Consider the following 21,845-nt stretch of genomic DNA (forward strand, 5'->3'; position numbering starts at 1 on the left):
AGTTGGTGTTACAGAAGTGGACGTAGAATTTGTGCTTTTTGTGGGAGTTGGTGTTACAGAAGTGGACGTAGAATTTGTGCTTTTTGTAGGAGTTGGTGTTACAGAACTGGATTTAGTAGTGGAGGAAGACGTTGGCTTAATAGAGCTTGTAGAACTAGACGAACTCGAACTTGCAGGTGTAGGCTTAATGGTCGTTATAGGTTCAGGTTCTAAAATGTTTTATATTATTTTTATCTTATCAGAATAAACATAAAGATAAGTAAAACTAAAAATATCACTTACCGTGACATTTATGCGCGGCTAGAGCTAAAGCTAGAGCAAAAATAACAATTCCCAAAATTACTGTCAAAATTGTTAATTTTTTTTCCAAAGGAGTGAAGGCCCTCCAACTAGCCGAGCTATAAGATTTTAATTTTGATTTGAATTTTATTGTTTAAATCTTAATTTTATTACTCACCACCCTGTATTTCCGTCTAATCGTTCATATTCAGGCATTTTTACAATAATTTCCTGTTTTTTACAAGAGGAAATTGACTCAAACCGGTGAAGCGTCGTATAATTGTAAAAGTCGCGACAGAAGTTCGATAATATTGCTTGCTAATCTTATCATAGATTTCGTTATCAAATGTAAAATACACTTTGGTCTATGCAGAAAAATCATTGTGCATCCGATGAAAAAACCGCTTGAAAAATGAAAAGACATCTCTAGGATGCGGTAAATAAAGTTCCGCGACGTTCCGACTCCAGAGACCGGAAGTCGTCTATTCAAACAAACGGCGGGTAGAAACCAAAAAGGTAATTTATAAACACGTTGATGTTTGCGCGTTTTGCACATGAGGAGGGTCCGAGACGACGGCAAAAAGAGCTAAACGAGTTGGACACTGAACAAGTAATAAAACACTCTCAAACAATTCCGACTATTATACTTAATGCCGGAACAAAAAGTGGAGATTTGTGTGAGAAAATTTTGAAAATAAGGTTAAAATGTATTTATAAAGCTGCTTACTATACGTAAGAAGCTAATATTGGTAACAGGATAGTGTTTACAGAAAGCTATTTAACTTAAGAGAATGCGATGAGGCAAAAAATATTTTTTATCTTATATTTCCCATGAGACTTATAAGAGAGGTCTTATAAAAAGCTTTCAGTACTTGAACAAAATTATTAAATTCTTTTTACAAAACAAATTGATAGACGTTTTGTGCTAAACCTGGAAAAGCAATTAATGTCTGCATTCTTTATTATTTATCCAATTTTCTAGAATATTAGAAAAAGTAAGTTGGAAAAAAGTAATTACGTATAAAAACTTTGTTAATCAAGATTTTCTAAAAAAACCTTAATTTTTTTCAAGTCTAGACTTTTATTTAAGTATGAACAAAAATCAAAATTTTAGGTATAAAAGTGGCACCTTGTAGCATTTGTTGTCTCAATGTCTTATCTAATACACTTCATTGTGTAAAAGAATAAACAAAATTAAACTAACAAAAACTTACCAGTGTATTCATAAAATTTGATTTGATAATTATAATGCCTCATTATTTAGATTTAAAACCGGTTTATACAAAACTTAAAAAATTTGCTTACACATAATGTATACCAGGTGCGCCAAAACTCACGTCCCAGAGAAAAATGTTGTAAATATGGAAAAAATGGTAACAAAATTCTATCTATTAAAATTTCGAAGTTATGAGAGTTTAAATTTTGTGCTTTTACTCTACTTATTTTTGTTTTTGTCACAAGCAAAAAGAGGAAAAAAGAATCTGTATCTAAAATTGTACCTCCGTTTAATGTTATTTGTGGCATTACCAAATAATTAAAAAAAAAACTTATACAAGATCATCAGTATCATTAAATATACATAAAAAATGTCAAATATAAAAACAAATTGTGCCGCATTTATGCCAATATGCCAATAAAACAAAAAAAAATTAATTAAAAGTTATTATTACTCAAGACAATTGCGGAGAAAATTAAATAATAATAATAAAAAGAAAAAAATATATAAAAAATATTACAGTCATTATTTAAGATTAGAAAAGTTCGTTCCTGCGGTTAGATCTTAATCCTTGTTCTCAATATGCGATTTTTATGAATTTTTTTTTTTTTTGTAAGTACATATACAGGGTGCTCCAGAACTCGCGCCCTAGAGAAAATTTTCAAGTAAGGTAAGATACCAGGAATATGAAAAAAATGTTTAAAAAATTCTCTGTCAAAAAATTTTGACATGTATTTTTTGACATTTGACATTTTTTTATATCTATTTAATAATAGCCTATAGCAAAAAAACTGGGAAAATTATTTTTCCAACAGAAATGAATAGAGTCAAAGTGGAAACTTTAAACCCTCAAAACTTATAGATATTTTTTTTTACCTTCGGCTCGTTTCGTAAATTTCATCTTTGTGAATATAGCCAACTTTCTCACTCGTTGAATAATATACTATTTTTTAGGCTTGCTTCATTGGTTATTTAATAACAATAAGATATTTGTTGTCTTGAGTAACAATAGACATATGGTCTATACTTTTTGTTGAAAGATATAAACAACATTATTGAGAGTAAATTTATCTGTGTAACAATTTAGTGCCTCAACTATATTGAGTAATTGTCGATCCATTTTCTGGTAGTATCATGCGTGCAAGGGTTTGATGCTGGTCTAGGTATTTAATTTTTGTTGAGGTGTTTTGGAATCAGTTTTGCTTCGATAAATTTGCAGGATATGAGAGAAAAAGCGTCGCTTTTATCTCCCATAACACCGGAATCAATATGTCGGCCGTTATCCGTAAAATTCGACTTAGCTAAGTGAAACAAAATAAGGGGTAAAAAGCCCATTAAATAAAATACCATATTAAGTTTTTTATGAATCAATCCAATTTGACCTTTCTTTTGTCGGTGGTTCGTGACCGGGTTTAAACATAGGCAATCAAGAAAGTCAGCTCGGATAACATTCGCCATGTTTGTCCTTGTTGGCATCGCTTGATATTTATTGCCATTACGCTTGATTCCGGAATTAGAAATATCCAAAAAAGCCGTCTTCGAATTGTTGTTTATCGATCAAAGGGCGAAAGCAGCAAAGAGAACAAGTGGCTCATAATTTAGCTCAATATATTTTTTAGGGATTTCATGAAAGTTTATCCTTCTCAACGTCTAAGCCAATATTTTTTCCGGCTGTATGAAATATAACACAATTAAGTCCCGGACTTATGAGCGCGGAAGGAGAAGGACAAAAAAGCACAAGGTAGGGAATTGAAATAACATGGGTACATATATAGGGCTTTTATGGATTTTGCGATACGAAATAACCGAAAAATATTGCCTTCGATAGGATAGGGTGCTTTTCGGAAGTCGTCCTGCTAGATGACGTCATTAAGTTGGGCCGTGGCGCCATCAACATTGCAGGCGGCGCGACGCCACTTGACGCATTTGTATTCCTTTCGCACACAAAACCCAAACTTTGAATGTGGAACAACATAAATGTACACGACGAACTGACTTATAGCTCCAAATGGACACTCGTAAAATATGCAATTAAGACATGATTCACCCGAAACTGACCAAATCTCACCGATAATACGTAAAGACCAAAAAAATGAAAAACAAAATTTTGCCAAACCTTAGTTTAACTTAACCTTAGTAAACTTGAAATTTTTATTTTTAAACTTTAAGTTTAATTCCGTGTTTGTAAACTACAATTTTGGTTAATTGAAAACTGAAATTTTTTTCTTTTAATTTTGAGCTTTTCATAATTTTGTTTTGTACTTTTTACTTTCATATTCCCAAATATACAAGGTGTCAGAACTTGCGCCTCAGAGAAAAAATTTTGACATTTATTTTTTGAAATTTTACTTTTTATAATTATTTAGTAAAGGTATAAAATATTTGGAAATAAAAGCCACAAATAACATTAAACAGAGTTACAATTTAGGATACAGCTTTTTTGTTTCCTCTTCTAATAACCTGTAGTAAAAAAACTTGGAAAATTACTTTTTTAACAGAAATAAATATAAACGAAGTGCAAAATTTAATCTGTCATAACTTCGAAATTTTTATAGATATATTTTTTTTAACATGTTTTCCATGTTCCTGGTATCTTACCTTACATGGCATTTTTCTTGAGGGCGCGTGTTCTGGCGCACCTGTATTTAACTTTAGATACAAAACCTCATTTTACACACACAACTAACCTAGTTTGTCAAAGTTTTAGGGTCTTTTTACAAAATAAAAAATTTGAATTATCAGAATTACCTGAGACAATCAATATTTTCACCCGCTAAAGTCACAAAAGTGACTAAATGTCGCAAGTAAAGTTTTTTTCAGGCATAGAATAAAAAATTTTGTTTTTTTTATTATGACATTATTGACATTCACCAATCTTGTCTCTTTCGCTGCTACAGCAATTTCTGTACATCATCAGCATTCGACATTTTGCACTACTAACTGCACTAATCATGCACTTGTTAAATTAATGTACACTTTCGAAAATATTAGCACAAATTTTGATAGTGACCCGTGATGTTTGTTTATAAGCGTTGATATGATTTCTTTACTTTCAAAGCGTTTAAGTTATTTTGTTCATTTACTTGCTAATTTGTCTTTACTCTTAATCTGAATACATTTGCGAATAAAACAGTAAAAAGTAAGCTCAGCTCCGCCACATAAACTATTACTTTTACTCCTATTAACATAATATACAGGGTGAATATAAAGTATGGAACCAAGCGGTTTTATTTTTAATCATTTGCCTCCGGAAAATAATAATTAATATAAATTAAAGTAATATAAAAAATGTGATCGTAATTTCAGAATGAAATTTTGTTTTGTTTTTGAGTTATGCGATTTTTTTTTGTCAAAAATGCAATTTATGTGAAAAAAAATTTTTGAAAAAATTAAAAATAAAGCAGATAGTTGTAATCCTTAGAGTATAGCTTTTATGAGAAAAATGATTTTATAGTGGGTTGCCATTTAAAAAAAAAATAATTTTTTTGTAGAACTCAAAAATAAAAGGAAATTTCGAAAAATTTTATTCTTGTTAAATCATCACATTTTTATAGTACTTTAGCACTCATCAATTAGTTTTTTCAAAAAATAAATAGTTTAAGCAAAAAACGTTTGGTTCCATACTTTTTATTCACCTGGTATGTACTATTGTTAGTTATATTTATATAAATAAAGTTTTTAGTGCCTCAAATGTAAAAACAAACAATTAATTTTACGATACCCAAAACAGATATGTAAAATGTAGCTTGATTTAGTTTCTGAGGTATGCCTCACAATGGGAGGCGTCTCCTTAAAGTTGTGGATTGTTAAATAACAGGTGTCACAATATGTTGATTGAGTTAAGTGTGAATAAACTTTCTTTTTATAGGTACACGAAAGTTTTTCCGGTAAAAGCTCCACTAACTCTTGTAGTTCAATTCCGGCTATGTAATCCCGTCCGAGGCCAACTTCGCACACAAGATTAACAATTTAGCGCTTTATCGCTTACGAACTGAAACTATTTATTTCATTTTCCGAGTACCGAAAGTCGTAAATGTGCTCTAGTTTACGAGTGATCTTTTAAGCGTTAGAAGCGGTTCATTTGACCGTCCCTCACTGTGGCTTTTTGGACAATTTATAACGTCAATAAAGTTTATTTAAATTTTTTTATTTATAAAGTCAATAGATTATGCAATGCTTTATATCAAATCGATACACCATAAAATGCAACTTTGAACTATTTAACCGGATTTTGTAAGTAAATTATGTCTCGTGTCGTGAATTATAGGTTCGGGTCGGTGGGATTTGTTTGTCGGGATTAAAATTAATTATGTCCGGTAAATAAAAGATTTCTGTTTTGCTGTGGAACAGGACAAGAATGCGGAACCGCAATAAGAGAAGATATTGTCGGAATATTTTTTCCGGGGCGTCTACCACAATATACAATATGGTTATGAAAAGAAACAGATAAGAAAATGAAATATACGAAAATACGATACAATCGATCACGCCTATACTTAAATAAACAATACATAATTTAATTTTTTTAGCAAAATTTTAAAGCAAATGCAACGATTCAAATTGGAAAAATACAAATCGATTCCATTAATTTTGCCCAAAGCGAGCCCATCTTTAATCCGAATTATCTCTTGTGCTGTTTCGTTTCAATTTTGCAGGATCTGATTTATTTGCGCCGAGTTTTATTCAGAAAAGTCGCTGAGGCAAACAAAAAACATCACACAATAACATAATTACCTTTTTATTACCATCAAATACATTTTTCAGAAAAAAAGATAATAATTTCATTCAATTTTATTGCCTCACCTGAGGCACTTACATCGTTTTTTTGTGGTATATATTTTTGGAAAAAACCAAATAAACTCAGTTATTTGCTTTACACCGATCTCAGTGCAACATATAACGGGTCTTTCTTAAAATTCGACGTCGAAGTTGGCTTTGCAAAATTGATTGTGAACGAACCCACCAAGATTACGCGAACCGATTCAATGAAGATGGTTAACTTTGTGCATACTACTGAAATTGTAATTGTAAGATTATGTTGGTCGGTTTATGTGTTCATGGTGTGTTCACAACAAGCTTGTCACGGCCAACTACTACGTCGAATTTTAAAAAAGACCCGTTATTTATAAAAATTTAACACCTGCCTTAAAATACATCAGTTATTTTATATTATAACAGCTGTTTACTGAGGTAGTAAAGTCTAAAAAATCAGTGAGGAAAAAAAAAACTAAACTAATATAGAAAATTTACATATTTCCAAAAATGAAACAAATAAATTGAATAAAATTTTATTGTCTTAATAATAGCTAGTTGTCTACTACTAAGAAGTAGACCGTAAACTTTTTTTGATTTTTTTAATTGTCATTTAGAAACAAATATATACACATGAGACAAGAAAGTGCCTCAAGTAAACATCTTTGAATAAAAAAAAAATATAAATTTTGAGAAAAAAAGTCTCATGAAAAAGACAATTTTAAGGTATTTTTAATAAGGCACTAAAGCCGTTTTTTAGAGATTTAGAGAATGTTATATATTTATTAATTACCTTTGTATTTGCACTTAAAATTTAACATTCTTTGTTTATGTTGAATATACTATACATATACTAGATATGTGAATATGTGAGGCACAAAAAACGCTTTATATTACTATTGATGTTGAACTGAGGCATAACGTGATCTATTTTCAAACAGTAAATTATTTGAGGTAGACCTCAGATTTACAAATTAAGTAATGAAACATTGTGACATTTGTTTCAGTCAAGTCGTAATCAGCATACATTAGCGCCACCTCGTGATTTTTCTGTCTGCCAGTCGAAGCCCTGATAATATTGGATTCGATGCAGCAATCACGTGGACAAATTCACGAGTCGCTCTAGACTAATAATGTGATCTATCTATGACACAAGCTTTCGCGGTTTCTCTCTTTACCATTCTTCTCACATAAAAATCAGAACAGCTGAATTAACTTAACACAGTGGCGTGCAATAACGTTGGAACTGACATTTATAAATTGAATAAAAAACCCATCCTTTGTAGTCCTTTATTTACTCATATACTGTCTGAGACTCTAATTAAACAGTTTTTTCCAGTTACCTGACTTTAGGAAAATTAATCAAGCGTTGACAGAAGGTTTCTTCAAGTCGGAAAAAAGATTAATCATTTTTTGTGTCTTTTGCGAGTTACCTACGCGTGGCTTGATTTACAATATCTGTAATAAATTTTCGACTCACTTGAAGAAATTATATTATTAATCAAAAAAGTTGCTTGGCATCGGTGATAGTCCGACGATTCGATGAACTAGCAGCAAGTTAATATTTTGATACAATAAAACGATAGTTGAATGGAACGACTCCAATGCTTCGAAAATCCGCTGAGAGCAAACTTTCTCATACGTATTATTCGATTTAATGAAGCTTCGATTATTCCGAAAAGTTTCGAAGTGACCAGAATAGACATTTATTTGGCTTTGTTGCTAAATTAGTTATAACTTAAAAAATAGTTTCTTAGCTTTGGGTTCTAAAACTTATCAAATCATTTTTTTAATGACTGGTGTTTTGTTCTATGAGGTTGGTAGCGTGGTCAATGATCGCAATTTGTCAAAATAGGTGAGCTAACTTTCTGATTACTCTGCAAAAGATAACAAAAATTTTTTGCATGATTTATTATTTTTTTTTGTGGTAATGTATTGTAAATTAACTTTTTAATAAATAGAATGAATTTGATATAAAACATAGTAAGTGAGTCATTTTTATTATTTTTGTAATGTAGTAGTATTTTGTGCGCTGACTTTTCATGCAAAAACTGTGAATAAAATTGCAGCAAAATGGGTTGGTCAATTTTGGTTTATTGTTTAATAAAGTGTGTCGAAATTTGTCGAAGGTGGAACTCGGCATCTGTTTAATCCTCAACTTCACAGAGCATCGCTTCAACTTCCGACGAGCACAAAGCAGCTAACCGAGGACAGTATTAACATTTTAGTCCTTTGTGTCCCACTGAAATATAAGCCAAGCTTAAGGGATAAAGTGGAATTAGAGCACCGATTGGTCTTGTAATGCCGTGGAACAAAACAAATAATGCTTATTTGCATTTTATGTGAATGGTAATCTCTCGTGTTTTCCCTCAAAAATGCGTGTTATTCGTCGTCCTTGACTTAACCCTATCTATGCTTCTAATTGAATTTGGCAATTTATTCGCATTCCGCCTTCGTTGAAGCACAATTTAGAGGCCGTTATTCAAAATTATGCCGAAATTAATCTACTAAATCAAATTGCGGTTAAATCCAATTCTAGTCTGTCACAGCACTAAATCGGTCAATTGAAACACTCTAACAGATTATGATGTATATCCCTTTTCAAGCCATTTTGCCACACAAACAGGTTTCAACATTAACGAGAAGCATGAAAATCAAGTGTTTTCAGTAAAGATTCACACACTTGGATGACCAATAGACAAGCTACAAGCATTTTCAAACTTTCAGCAGTTAGCAAAAGCTTCATTTAATCGGTTGACGGGAAAATAACTCGCTTCATAGGTTTCTGAAACTTGCTATTGTTGTACAATGCCTCCACAATGTGGAATAATTAATTGATCAATCGAGAAAAATCACTTTCAACAAACGCTGATGTAAATAGACGTGCTAACATCCACGGTATTATATTGTTACGAACCGAAACATTTTTAATTCTTGACTGAAAATACCAATTACGATAAACTGCAAAGAAATATTTATTTATTCGTAGACGTCACAAAAGTGACCACTTTTCTATTTATTTCTGTCACAAGTAAATGTCTTATCTTTCAGTCATAGAGTAAAAATTTTATTTTTGCACTTAAGCGTTTTTACTTTTACTATGACATTTGGCAATGTTGTCTCTTCTTTGTATGTTTTGCTGCTTTAACAATTTCGAAACTTCAGCTTTCAAAAATTTCAACACAAATTCCGATATTGAAGCGTGATGTTTATTCATAAGCGTTCTTATGATTTCATTACTTGCAAAGCGTTTTGATTATTTCGTTCATTTACTTGCTAGTTATAGTGTTGTTTTTTACTGTCGATCTGAATACGGTTGCGGATAAAATAGTATAGGTATGTTACTCAGAGTAAAGTGACTTTTTGTGTAAACTCTCACTTTTACTTCTAATAAATTATGTAATACAGGGTGTGCTAGAACCGCGCTTTAACTGAAACGAGCAAATCTGTAATTAAAACTTTATTATTCTAACTCAGTACCTATAAAGAAATGTATTTTTCTCTTGATTTTGGCCTTACAATAATTTTTTTTGCTGTTTAAGTCCTATCACATTGGCGGTTTTATTTTTTGGACAATGATGTCACTTTGACAAATGATTTACGCAAGTTAAATAACAACAATGTTTGTAAAAAACATAATTTTTATAAGCAGCAACTCAAAGAAACAGCTTTACGATAAAAACCAAAGTCATTTTTAACAAGAAGAATCAATTAATAAATTAATTGTCAAAGTGACATATAGTTGTCAAATAAATCAAACCGCCAATGTGATAGGACTTAAAAATCTAGAGAAAAATTAACTTTTTTGATTGAATCAAAATAGTGAAGTTTTAAGTACAGATTTGCTCGTTTTAGGTGAAGCAAAATATGTTTTTCCATTGCAGTTTTTGTGTAAAATTAAAGATAAAAATTTTTTCTTCTTGTACACTCAACCGGGGACATACTGTATGTTTTTATTTTATAATTATTTAGTAAAGGTACAACAATTTTGCTAATAAAAGCCTCAAAAAACATTAAACAGAGTTACAATTTAGGATACAACTTCCTTGTTTACTCTTTTAACAGTCTGTAGCGAAAAAACTTGGAAAATTATTTTTCCAACAGAAAGACAAAGTGCAAAATTTTAACTCCCATAACATCGAAATTTTTATAGATAAGATGTCTTTAACATTTTACTCATGTTCCTGGTATTCTACCCTACATGGCATTTTTTCCTGGGACGCGTGTTCTGGCGTAGCCTGTATAAATATATTATTAACAGTAACAATTATTAATAAAATATTTTTTTTTTAAAGTTCACTGCTTTTTGTATTTAATTACTTAAATGTTTTATTTTATTTACAGAATGTCATATAAATAACAAAAAAAAATAATCTTAGTATGAGTATCATTAATTTTAAAAGTTGCTTACATAAAATTTTAGGACACAAATTGGTTGAGTTTGTAGCATTAGAACAAATTTTTTTTTCAGTTATTTCTATATATACAAGATGATTCACGAGGAATAATGAGGCTGACCAAATCCTCGATGCAACCACCATTATTCTTCGCAAGTTATTTTGCGACCGACAACTGTAATGCTGGTTGCATCAAAAATTTGGTCAGGCTCATTATTCCTTGGGAATCACCCTGTAGTTAACATGTTTTATTTTAAGTTATGCAATTGTTATAATAGTTGTCTGAAACAAAGCCGACGTTGGTAATGATTTTAAGGTTTTAATTTTTAGAAATTTATCAAAAAAGATGCAAGTTTATATAAACTGGAGAACGATAAGTTGAAACTGTCAAAAAAGTTAGTTTTTTTATTTTTGATTTAATTTTTTTATTTATTAGGTATTATAATTTTTTAGGAGTAATTGTTTTTAAATGATTTTTTTAATGAGGAGAGAAAGTAATAATTGGAAATAAAAAAGTATCAAAAAATTGGTTTGGCTAATTTATTAACAAATAACATAAAAGAAAATAAACAAATTTTTTGTATCAAAATGAAAAAAAACTAAGAATACAAAATAACCTTTAAAAAAATGCAATACGATTTGAATAATTAAAAAATGTAGATACGCAGTTTTATTTATTTGTTGCAGTGATACAAAAGCTTGATTAAAACATTTCTCTTTCCGATCCCTGAAATGTTTTATCAAACAGGTGAAGTTGTCAGTTAAATGAAACGTATTTGGTTTGACCGCAGCCCATTACCAAGCGAAGAACTCTCAAAGTTGGCCGGTGAACACTTGCCCTAGGCTTCGGGGCACCCCAGGGAGGGGCATTAGTCCACGTCCTGAGTCTGTGTCACGTGCTTAATCAAACCACTGCTATTAATCAATCCGGTCCAAAGTATGCGTCCTACCACCTGACGTTATTACATAACATTACATTATGTTCAAAGTCAATAATCAAGAGTCGAAACGTGAGCAGAAGAGAACAAATTATACAGTCACCCTCTTTTTACATCCATCAATCTAGGTCACTTTCTACGTGCTGATCACTCTCTTAATAATTGCGATTTTGAAACTGTTGTGACAGACAAGAGAAATATGAGAATTATAAAAAGCGCTCACATTTACATAGTAAACATACATGAGTCTAAAACGCAGTTGTCAACACTTTCAGCGATGTGACACGTCTTTCTATGACGAGATCAGCATTCTAAAACATCACACTAATTCAGTTTTTTACACAGACATGACGGCATAACCTTATTTTAACTCATTTTTATTACACTAGACAATTATTTATTCATTACGTCTCTTTGGAGCTGCTAATTAAATCTCTTCGGGGCGAAGTAGGGAAGACTCGCAGCTAATGGAAAGTGGCGGTAATGGCGTAAATACATTATTTGGAAGTATTTGCTGCAGCAATAACACGAAGTTAAGACACTGAATAGACCAAACTCGCTTATGTTGAAAAAATGTTTTTTTTGTTATTGTTTTCTTTAAATTGGAGTGTAAAATTTAAACATGTTTTTAAGGTGTAGGTGCTCATAATCTGCTTATTTTATATAATGTGCGTTGCGAGTTTCTTAATAATTCAGGTTTGTAAGCTTGTAATTTGTGGGCCTGAAGCAAAAATGTAAATTACTCGTAGCTATCCAATATAGATCAAAGAGCCGATAAAGCTTTTATATTTTCCCTCTTAACAAATTTTCTTTAAACTTTTTAAATTAAACGCCTCCAAACTGCGAAATTTTCTTTTAGTAAATTCTAAGGTGTACACGATATTATCAAGTATTTATTAAACTAATTTTTGTTTTTTTTGACAAAAAAATACTCTCCAGATTACTTGTCTAATTAGCGAAGATTCGTTTTTGGTTATTTTGTGGTGCAGAGTTCGTGCATAAGAATCATTAGACACATCACCTCTAATCCGCTTTGAAATCAAGCCTTTCGTCTTTGTTAATTTTGCTTCGTTAATTAACTAACACAACGATGGTTTAGAGTAGAAGTCTTCAGAAAATGTTAATTTTCGCCACGAATTCGATATGAGAACAACATTTATTATTCAAATCCCTGTTAAAACAATACCTCCACTAATTCCTTAGACCGGAATGGAAACATCTCCATTCTGTGTGAATGATATCAGCTGTGACGACGCCGCACTCTCCGTAACGTAACTCTAAAACCAGAACTGCCAACGACACCTGTTCAGATTAAGCGAATAAATCACCTGTTATTAAAACGGGATTATCGAGTTAGAACATATTTTATCTAATTTTTCCATTAGATTCGAGCGAGGGTTTCAGCTTTAGACCTCGACACAATTAAATTTCTTCGACGAAAAATAGTACGGTAATTATTATCGACCGAAAACAGGTTGCACCAGCAACGGCACCAAAACCGGTTTCCACGATTTATATTAACTTCAAAACCGGCTTTTACAAGTTTGGACAGACCAGGTCAGGTCTATTATATTAGAGAATACTTCACAACTTTAGTTTTATTTCTCTTTAAAATTGCTATTTGAGAATGTTGAAAAGCTTTAAAAAAGCTTAATTTACTACATTCAATCTTCTTCTTTATACACCACACCATATTTGTTATTGCATCAATGCATTAATAATTTTCAATTAGAGAAAATAGAAATTTCAAGTGTTGGAATTTATTTCTTTGGGATAGATTATATTCACGAGATATTTTCTCGAACTGACAAGACCTCTGGTACGAGTATATTTTATTAGATTTAGGTCGTTTAATTCGAATCACGTTTCTTGTAGATATCCGCCTTCTCCATTTAGAACCCGAGGATGTGCCGAATGAGGTATCAACGTAAAAGCCTAAGACAACACATAAACCCTAAGTCGCGAATAGAAGCCATTATGCTTTAGGCACCAAAATTTGTTTATGAATGCATGGCACAATATATATCATCTTTTGTGTAAAACGTATTTCACATTTTTATTACGTTTCGTAACTTCAATCCGAGACATATTGCGTGGGTATACATGTTTTCAAACAAATATAAACAAGACATGTCGACGAGGATTTGGCAGACTAATTAGCGGATGCCAAGGAATTTTACAGCCAATTATACTAAAGGTAATTTTCAGTTAATAAGCATAAAATTGAATCTTAGGAAATTAATTAAGTAGAAATTTTGTAACAAACATCTCAAAATAACTAATTTTATAAAATACGTAACGCCGTTAAAACACCTAATTTTATATCCAGCAAAGTTATTGGTATTGAAACTTTACAATACCCACAAGTGAGAGTGAGAACAACTAACTTTTGCACTCGTTTTAAATTAAACAAGCAAAAATTTGTTATGTCAATTTAGTACATCTTTATTTACACAAAACTAAATGAATACATTTTTATTTCGAATGTTGATCTTTTAAGAATTAAAAGTTTATATTTTTTACAAAAATATGTAATAATAATATTAACTAATTTCCGCCATTTTTGAGCCTACTTTTTAAATTATTCTAAATTTTCAAAGTTTAGATGTTGTTTTTCAACATTTAATAAAAATTTTAGTAAATTAGCACTCGATTTACATTAAAAACCAAATCTTGTTACGTCAATTTAATAAAACTTTATTTACACAAAATTAAATAAACAAAATCTTTTTTTGAAATATTTTTAAAATAGAATTATCCCGTCGCATCCACCATTTTTTAAGTTTACTTTTTAAGTTATTCTGAATTTTCAAAGTTTAGATGTTGTTTTTGTTGTTTTTGTTATACAACGTTAATAAAAATAAATGTGATTTTTATAAAAAAAAAATAATTTTGGTATCTTTGTCAACTATTTTCTTAAATTTTAACGTCGTACTTTTAAAAAACATTTTTTGCGTCGGAATTAAAACTGTTCAAATAAGATTAAAACTAATCACTTGTTTAAATATATTCGCCGTAATTACAATTTTAATAGATAACCAAATTGTTCAACATTTAAGAAAATTTTTGGTAAATTTTCATTACACCGAAATACTGAATTGTTTAAGGTTGGCAGTAATGTTGCATCTACATATAGTTTGACACAGTTGAAATAAATAAAAAATTGTTTCAAATGTTGGAATGTAAAACAGTTAAAAGAAATGTGTTTGGGACATATTTTATACAAATAATACAGTAAATTAATTTATTAGAATCACTGAAAATATTTTTACTAATTTATATTTTTTTATCTCGGCGCATCCACCATTTTTTATTTTATTTTGTTTTGTTATTATAACAATAAGTTTAAAGTATTTTTGTACATTTTGGTTTAAATTGTAAATAAAACTACATTTTATTAATTTGTAATAAAATTAATGCAATGCAATGCATTCATAAAATTGCTAAATGCTATATTAGCTATATTAGATTTCTGGTTGTAAGTTAAACAACATTTATTTAGTAAACTAAGTAAAAAATATTAAATAAAGCAATTTGTATTTTTTTGTTGCTTAATTAAAAGAAAGTAAAACTATGATTACAATGTAATATTTACAAAAATTCAATTTTTTTTCGTTTAGGTATAAATTTCAGGTTTTTGTTCTCACTCTAAATTGTTATGAAAAAAAAAACTTCTCATAAAATGTTTTACAAAAAAATAAAAATATGTCGTAATTTGTGTTCAGATTAATTTTCGGTTGGTAGCACTTTTATGTTGTACTGTATACTTAAATGAGTGCTTAAATAGCTACGGCGGCATTTGTTTCACTCAAAACTTTAAAATATATTTTAGAATTTTTTGTCTCATATTTTCTACATCTTTGTCCTTTTTGATTTATTCACGATCCGCATAAAAATAACGTCAAGATATGTCTTTCATAATCCTTGCTCTCGCATAATAAATTACTAGATATGAAGCCATTCCATCATGCGACTCCGACATTTTAATATTTTAAATTACACACTTCCATTGTTTTGTGTTATTAAGTAAAGTAGTGTTTACTCTGGTTAAGAATCCCGTGATTAAAAATATCCAAGTAATTTCATGATAAAAGTGTGAATACATTTTTTCGGCTCATTTTCTAATAAAGTTTAAAAATTAAATGAAAAATAATTCGTCACGTCCGCAATAAAGCGTGTTTTTGTGCATTCCGCTGTCATAAATTTATTCCTAAAGGTGTAATAATGCCGTAATTTACTTTGCTCTTTTGACAAAAATTCACAACGTCATCCTATAAATTTTGCATTATGCCATATGACACTTTTCCTGGGTCTCTTTTCACCTAGGTTTTTTCGTCCAACGATGCTCGAACAAACGACTATCACTTCCGTCACATGACTTTATTCATCTCGTCGACCATAAAATTTCGGCGTTTCCGGCGCTTATTAGCGATGCGTGTGAAGACAGAATCGATATCGAGGAGTTGGAATAATTTATGTTTTCTAATTTATAAAATTTTTAAAAATTTATTCGAGATGATATAACGAGCGACGATTATTTTATCAAAAAAGAACAAAATTCAAACGCGGCTAATTAAAAGTTTTATTTATTTCTTGAAAAAGATAGCTTTGATAGCGTAAATGCGAGTGGAAAGGTGCAACAAGAAACGGTAATGGAGTTTCTAATTGGATTATTTTTTACACCGATTCGTAAAATCGAGCTCACAGAACGAGAGATAACTAAATTATTGCGGAATTAATTCTATGTAAACGCCCAGGTTTTAACCCCTAATATGTTTAGAAAAATTGATCTCCAATAAAAAACTAACAAATTCACTCTAATTAACGTCCAAAATATTTATTTCTCAACTCTTATCTTGATGAAACCATTATTCTTAATTATTAATTTTGATTTTTTAATGTTTACAATTTTCACGTTACACAAAATTTTTTAAAAACCACCATTGAAGTTTTAATTAAATTTTATTATTTACAGTAAAAAAATAGCTAGTCAGAAACTATAATAAACAAAATTTCTGTATTTCGTTAAATAATAAGTAAAACTACTACACAAAAAAGTAGCTAGTAGAATTAATTGTAGTTTGGTATCCAAATATTTTATAATTAAAATATTTGTACTATTGTCAAATAAATATTTTGTAATAACAAATACAGGGTGTTTGTGGATTGCGAGCAAATATTTTAACCACTAAGAGAATTTGTTATGAAAAGTCGAATTGAAGACCAAACAAATTCCGTATCCAAATTTTATTTTGCAACCCTATGATTTTCACGAGCCGTTCAGTGTGTCTGTCCTTGTTAGTTGGAAGTAAAAATACCAATGGAAATAAATTGCATTGAATGTTGACCGTGAAAGTTTTTATACAGAAAAAAGGAAACTTTTTGTCCAAAAAAATTATCACTTGTTTACACGTGTCAGTTTAGTTAGTCGTTAATGCGCTTTCGGGTGAATTGTGCACATCGAATTAAAATCAAATTGTCAATCAAGTCATTATGGCCAACTACTCAAACGCCAAATTAACTAGTGTACGGACATCGCACTTCCAAGACCGATTTTCACTAAATGTTTGGGCAGCGATCATTGAAGATCACCAAATTGGACCCCACATATAACCCCAACGTAATTATCTGGATTTTTTGGAAAATGTGTTGTCGCCAATGACCACCGCGGTCACCAGATTTAAATACGTGTGTTTTTTGGGGGGTTCACATGAAACAATTAGTGAATTAATGTACGCAGCTCAAATTGATACCTTCGAAGGGCTGTGTGTGCGAACGCAAGCTTCCCTAGCCCGAAGAGTATGTACAAGAAGTGTGCATTGCCAACGAATGACCACATTTCGAGCAATTTTTTATAATAGCAAGTACTGATCCACTAACATTGACACTGATCTACCCTAATGTAGCGATAATTTTTTGTCTTTACGCTGTTTACGTTCCAAAGTAAACATCGTATTAAAACATAGGCGGGGACGGGTTTTCAGCCTCAATTTATTTTTAATTTTAACTCAGGAATGACCTGCTTTCAACAAAAGTTGGAATAACGAAAGTTGTTTCTTTTGACGAATCCTATTAGTGGTTAAAATATTTGCTCGCAATCCTCAAACACCCTGTATAACAAAAATGTCGCTTATTTTTTGTAAATTAAAATAAATATGGAATTAATAGCAACTAATTTCAAGCATAAATTGGTCATTGATTTAATTATAATTAAATTTTTGTTAGCCGCCTATTGTTGGCTAAAACAATAGTTTCAGAGTATAATACAATTCGAATAACTGTTTTGTGGCTAAAAATGTTAATCCTTTCGGCTTGGTTCATTTGGCTTCAACTAAACAGCTCCATATTTAGGGCCATTTTAGCCACAAATAACAATCTTGTATCCCGTCTCAAACATCCCATAAAGCTAACCGGGATCAGTGGGCGTCCTCCATCAAGTAACTCCTCGAGGGGGAATAACCTGCAATGGCTTGACGTTTTAAATTTGGCCGTGTTATGGCCAAGCACTTTGATAAAATGATCGATGGAGTCTTTATATGAAAAATTAAATATTGGAGTCGATTGAACGGAGGTGATTGTGCGTGTTAAAACATTGTAGAGCACTTTCTCGCAAACGATGCTCAATAATATTAATATGTGATTTCGATTCGTTTTCGATTATTTATTACCACTTTCGTTCTGCACTGCATGCCACGCTCACAAGTCGATGGTGATTCATCGGGGCTTTATTCGATTGGAATAAACAAAAATTTTTAAACGTTGGAAAAAACTGTATAGCCAGTTGAAAATTTTTTGTGTATGACTATTGCATGCAAATTGCATCAAATTTCGTTTCATTATGTAATACAATTTCTAATCCCGTTGCTTATTTAAACCCGGTGGCAATTTACATTTGTTATGAGTCTGCACACATTAATCCTATCAAATTGCATCCACAATCATCAATATATGACCCCATAACCGAACCAAAATTTACCATTTTGTTGATAGCAACAAAACCATATTTTTATTGAATAAAATCGGACAATTTTGCATCAGTATCAATCCGTAATATTTTTTTATCAAAGAGGAAACATCTTTATAAGTCATATACGTCGAAAATATTATTATTTACGTCTACAGGAATGACTACAGACATAAAGAGAATATATGGCGAAAGTTAGACGAATTTGGGTCAAAATATGAAAGTTTTTCTGTTCGGCAATTTGGTGTTTTGACCTTTCGTGATTTTGAATATTAAATTTTCATACTGCTATTTCTGTTACACACATAATTGTAACAGTTTGAAAAAGTTGAATTAGAAATCCCGTAAGCTTTCGATATTTTTTCAGCACAAAAACGTAATTTAATCTCAACATCTGCGTTTGAAGTGGTGAGATCGGTGGCTCGACCCTTATTTCTTTCCTTAACACTCGCATTCCAACCCTCAACTCGTTGATACCTTAATTCTGGAAAAAATCAAATTGCTCGGCGATAAAGCCCGAATAAATCGTCGCTTTTCGGCTCATTCTAAAATGTTGATTGAAAATACTGTTTCAAGTTTTAGTTTGTTTTCCGGTGGAAGTTTCCGACAAACGGCCGGCAATTGAATTTCTTCGAGGAACTTTTTCTATATTTTATTTCGCTTGAGCGTCCATATCCGGCTAAAGGGACAATGTGGATGCCGATCGTAGTGATCTCGTTTTTTAGCAAATTTCGGTTTGAGGTATTCAAACTTTACGATTTGTGGACCAAGTTTTAATAAAGGACAGGAAACTTGAAGGATTGTGCTCTCAACTAATGTTTGTTAAGCTCTAAGAAAAATTCGAATTTTTGGTGAAAAACTATTAAACTACTTGATATAAACAGTATACTATAATAAACTACACTACGCAGAAGAGTTCTCAAAAATGTAAATTATTTTTAACATAAAATCTTTTGTATAATTTTAAATTGAGTTGCAGTACCTATATTTTAATTAATTTTTTTTATTTTATTATAATAGTTTGAAAAAGTACTTAGAGTATGCCAAAAGCGTTTCTTTTATTTAAATAAAACCGCTTTTAACATATTTCATTCCTCGCGGCAGTGGCAAAAAATTACAAAAGCTCTGTAAAAGTTAACTAGAACATCCCCCTAAAATAAAAGTCTACCTGAATACTTTGTGAGTTACGATTATGGCTGTCGGAATTCCACTTATTACTAATTATATTCCAACTCAAAGCAGAATTTTAATTATTATTCGCCAGTTTTACATATTAAAAATTTGAACATGTTTGCGGGCTTTATTTATTTTTCCTTGATTGTCGAGGAAAATTCCCCGGAAAACTTCAAGCTGAAATAAATTAAACTAGTACACGTCCTGATAAAAATTCAATTAAAGCCGCAATATTTCACCTTCTCAACTTCAGCCGCTGAAATTTTATGCCCAAATTCACCGATTCGGGGTTTTATAATTCGCAAACAATTTGAGAAAAAAATCAATCTCGCGACATTCTCATAAATTTTAGAATGAGTTAATAAAGAAAAGTTTTTAAGTACACTGCTGGTAGTTTATGGCCTCCACGGAGCATCTACAGAAATAAAGCACAAGCAAAGACTGATATTGGTCAAACAGTGAGAAAATATCTTTTATAAGCAATTCAAATGCTAAACAATCTTTTATGTTATTGAACGAGTGCCAAGCGTACTTTACTGAACCAATTTAACTGCAAATGGAGCTATAACTTTAATCTTGACTATTTTTTTAATAGTGGCTAGGTGCTGCAATTGAGCAAATTGATAGAAATTTATTACGTCATAACGTTGCGACTGACTTTACAACTAGTACGGCTTTTAGCTATATCAAAAGTAATTACAGAACATTCTTTACGTTCCGACTGGAAATTTCGATCAAATGCAAACATTTATGCATACACTATTTAGTGTTTTAATACTTACCTCAGCTCTATTTAAAGCCAAATTAGTTAATATTTATTTAATTATATGCAAAAATAACTATTTCTAAAGTAATAATGTATTTCTTGTCATAAAAATGTACGTTTTATTTTTTCTTACGTTTTGACAGTGATGTTTGACGATTAATTTTTCCAAAACCAAACATACTTTGTTCTTTTAATTATATTTACTATCTAGACAATAATGTAGTAAATGTGTGTTTTAAATTGGAAGTTGGTTGTTTCATAGATAACAGACATTGACCGAGAAAGTTTTGTTGGTCCCTCCTGTATAACATATCTCTATTGGTAAAAGTAGTTAAAGCATTTTAACTTAATAGTATATTATGTTATTAGGAGTAAAAGTGATAATTTACATTGCGAAATTATTTTGACGAACGCAGTGAGGCAAATAATTCAGTTGAGTTACATAAACTCACTTTTACTCTAAAAAACATATACTATTTTATAATAAAAGGAAAAATAGATTCTTAGTTCCTGTTCTTTCAAAATTTTTTGTTACACTAGTTTTTACTACTACTTACTACTTTTACTACTTAGTTACACTGTTTCGGCTCTTTTTAGATAGCCATCTTCAGGCAATATACTCACTTCCGACAAACAAAATTTGTTTTTATAAAATGATGTAGAAGTGTTGGGCGGAATCGGTTGTGAATAAATCAATATTGCCTAAAAATGGCTATCTAAAAATAGCCGAAACATGTAGCTAGTGAACAGGACTTAACAAAATATTTTTCCCTTTTTTATTACCAAAAAATCTCTGACAAATTGAATTAATATACTATTTTATTTGTTAACGTACTCAGATCTAGAATAAAGAGCAACACTAGTAAATTTAACTTGGGGTGACTAGTGCAGTTGGTAGTGCCAAATGTCAGATGCTGATGATCTACAATATAGCTCTACAAAAATTACTCCAAAAAAGACAAGAAAGAAACAATATTGGTAAATGTCAATGTCATCGTAAAAGTAAAAACGCTTAGGCGCAAAAATAGAATTTTTACCCTATGTCTGAAAGGTAAAAGTTTTACTTGTTTTAGATAGTCCTAAAAAGGTCACTGACCTTTGCACATGTATTTTGTGCCTTATTTTTTGATCACAAAACCTAATTTGATTATTTTGTACCATTTTATATGGTATTTTTATTCAAATAATAAACTCTTAATAATTGTTTCGAGGCGTCGGCCGTGTATGGGGGTGGGGTGGTAATCCAGCATCGCACAATTGCCCTTGTTCGATTCAATTCCGTAGATTTTTATGTAAATGGTCCATCGATCATTTTGTTGGAACCGCTTCAGTGAACAGCTTTAAGCACCCGAATTTACAA

At 30.8% G+C, this 21,845-nt stretch overlaps 1 protein-coding gene across 5 annotated transcripts in view; it reads right to left on the reverse strand.

Annotated features, from left to right (window-relative positions):
• Positions 1 to 587, reverse strand: part of LOC123009890 (salivary glue protein Sgs-3-like) — a 974-nt gene extending 387 nt beyond the window's left edge. Inside the window, exons 1-4 of one of the 5 annotated variants that reach the window (XM_044406451.1) lie at positions 458 to 587; positions 283 to 398; positions 75 to 209; positions 13 to 29 (exon numbers count right to left, since the gene is read on the reverse strand). In XM_044406451.1, coding sequence (XP_044262386.1) covers positions 13 to 29; positions 75 to 209; positions 283 to 398; positions 458 to 495 — 306 coding nt within the window. In that variant the 5' untranslated portion in view covers positions 496 to 587. Of the gene's footprint in view, positions 1 to 12; positions 210 to 282; positions 399 to 457 lie in introns of all 5 variants that reach the window. The other 4 variants (XM_044406452.1, XM_044406450.1, XM_044406447.1 and 1 more) reach the window with 4 other exon arrangements.
• Positions 588 to 21,845: the final 21,258 nt, after the last annotated feature.

This window comes from Tribolium madens, unplaced genomic scaffold (assembly GCF_015345945.1).
Source record: "Tribolium madens isolate multiple individuals breed KSU strain unplaced genomic scaffold, Tmad_KSU_1.1 Scaffold_7;HRSCAF=85;Tcas5.2_LG10, whole genome shotgun sequence".
NCBI lineage: Eukaryota > Metazoa > Arthropoda > Insecta > Coleoptera > Tenebrionidae > Tribolium > Tribolium madens.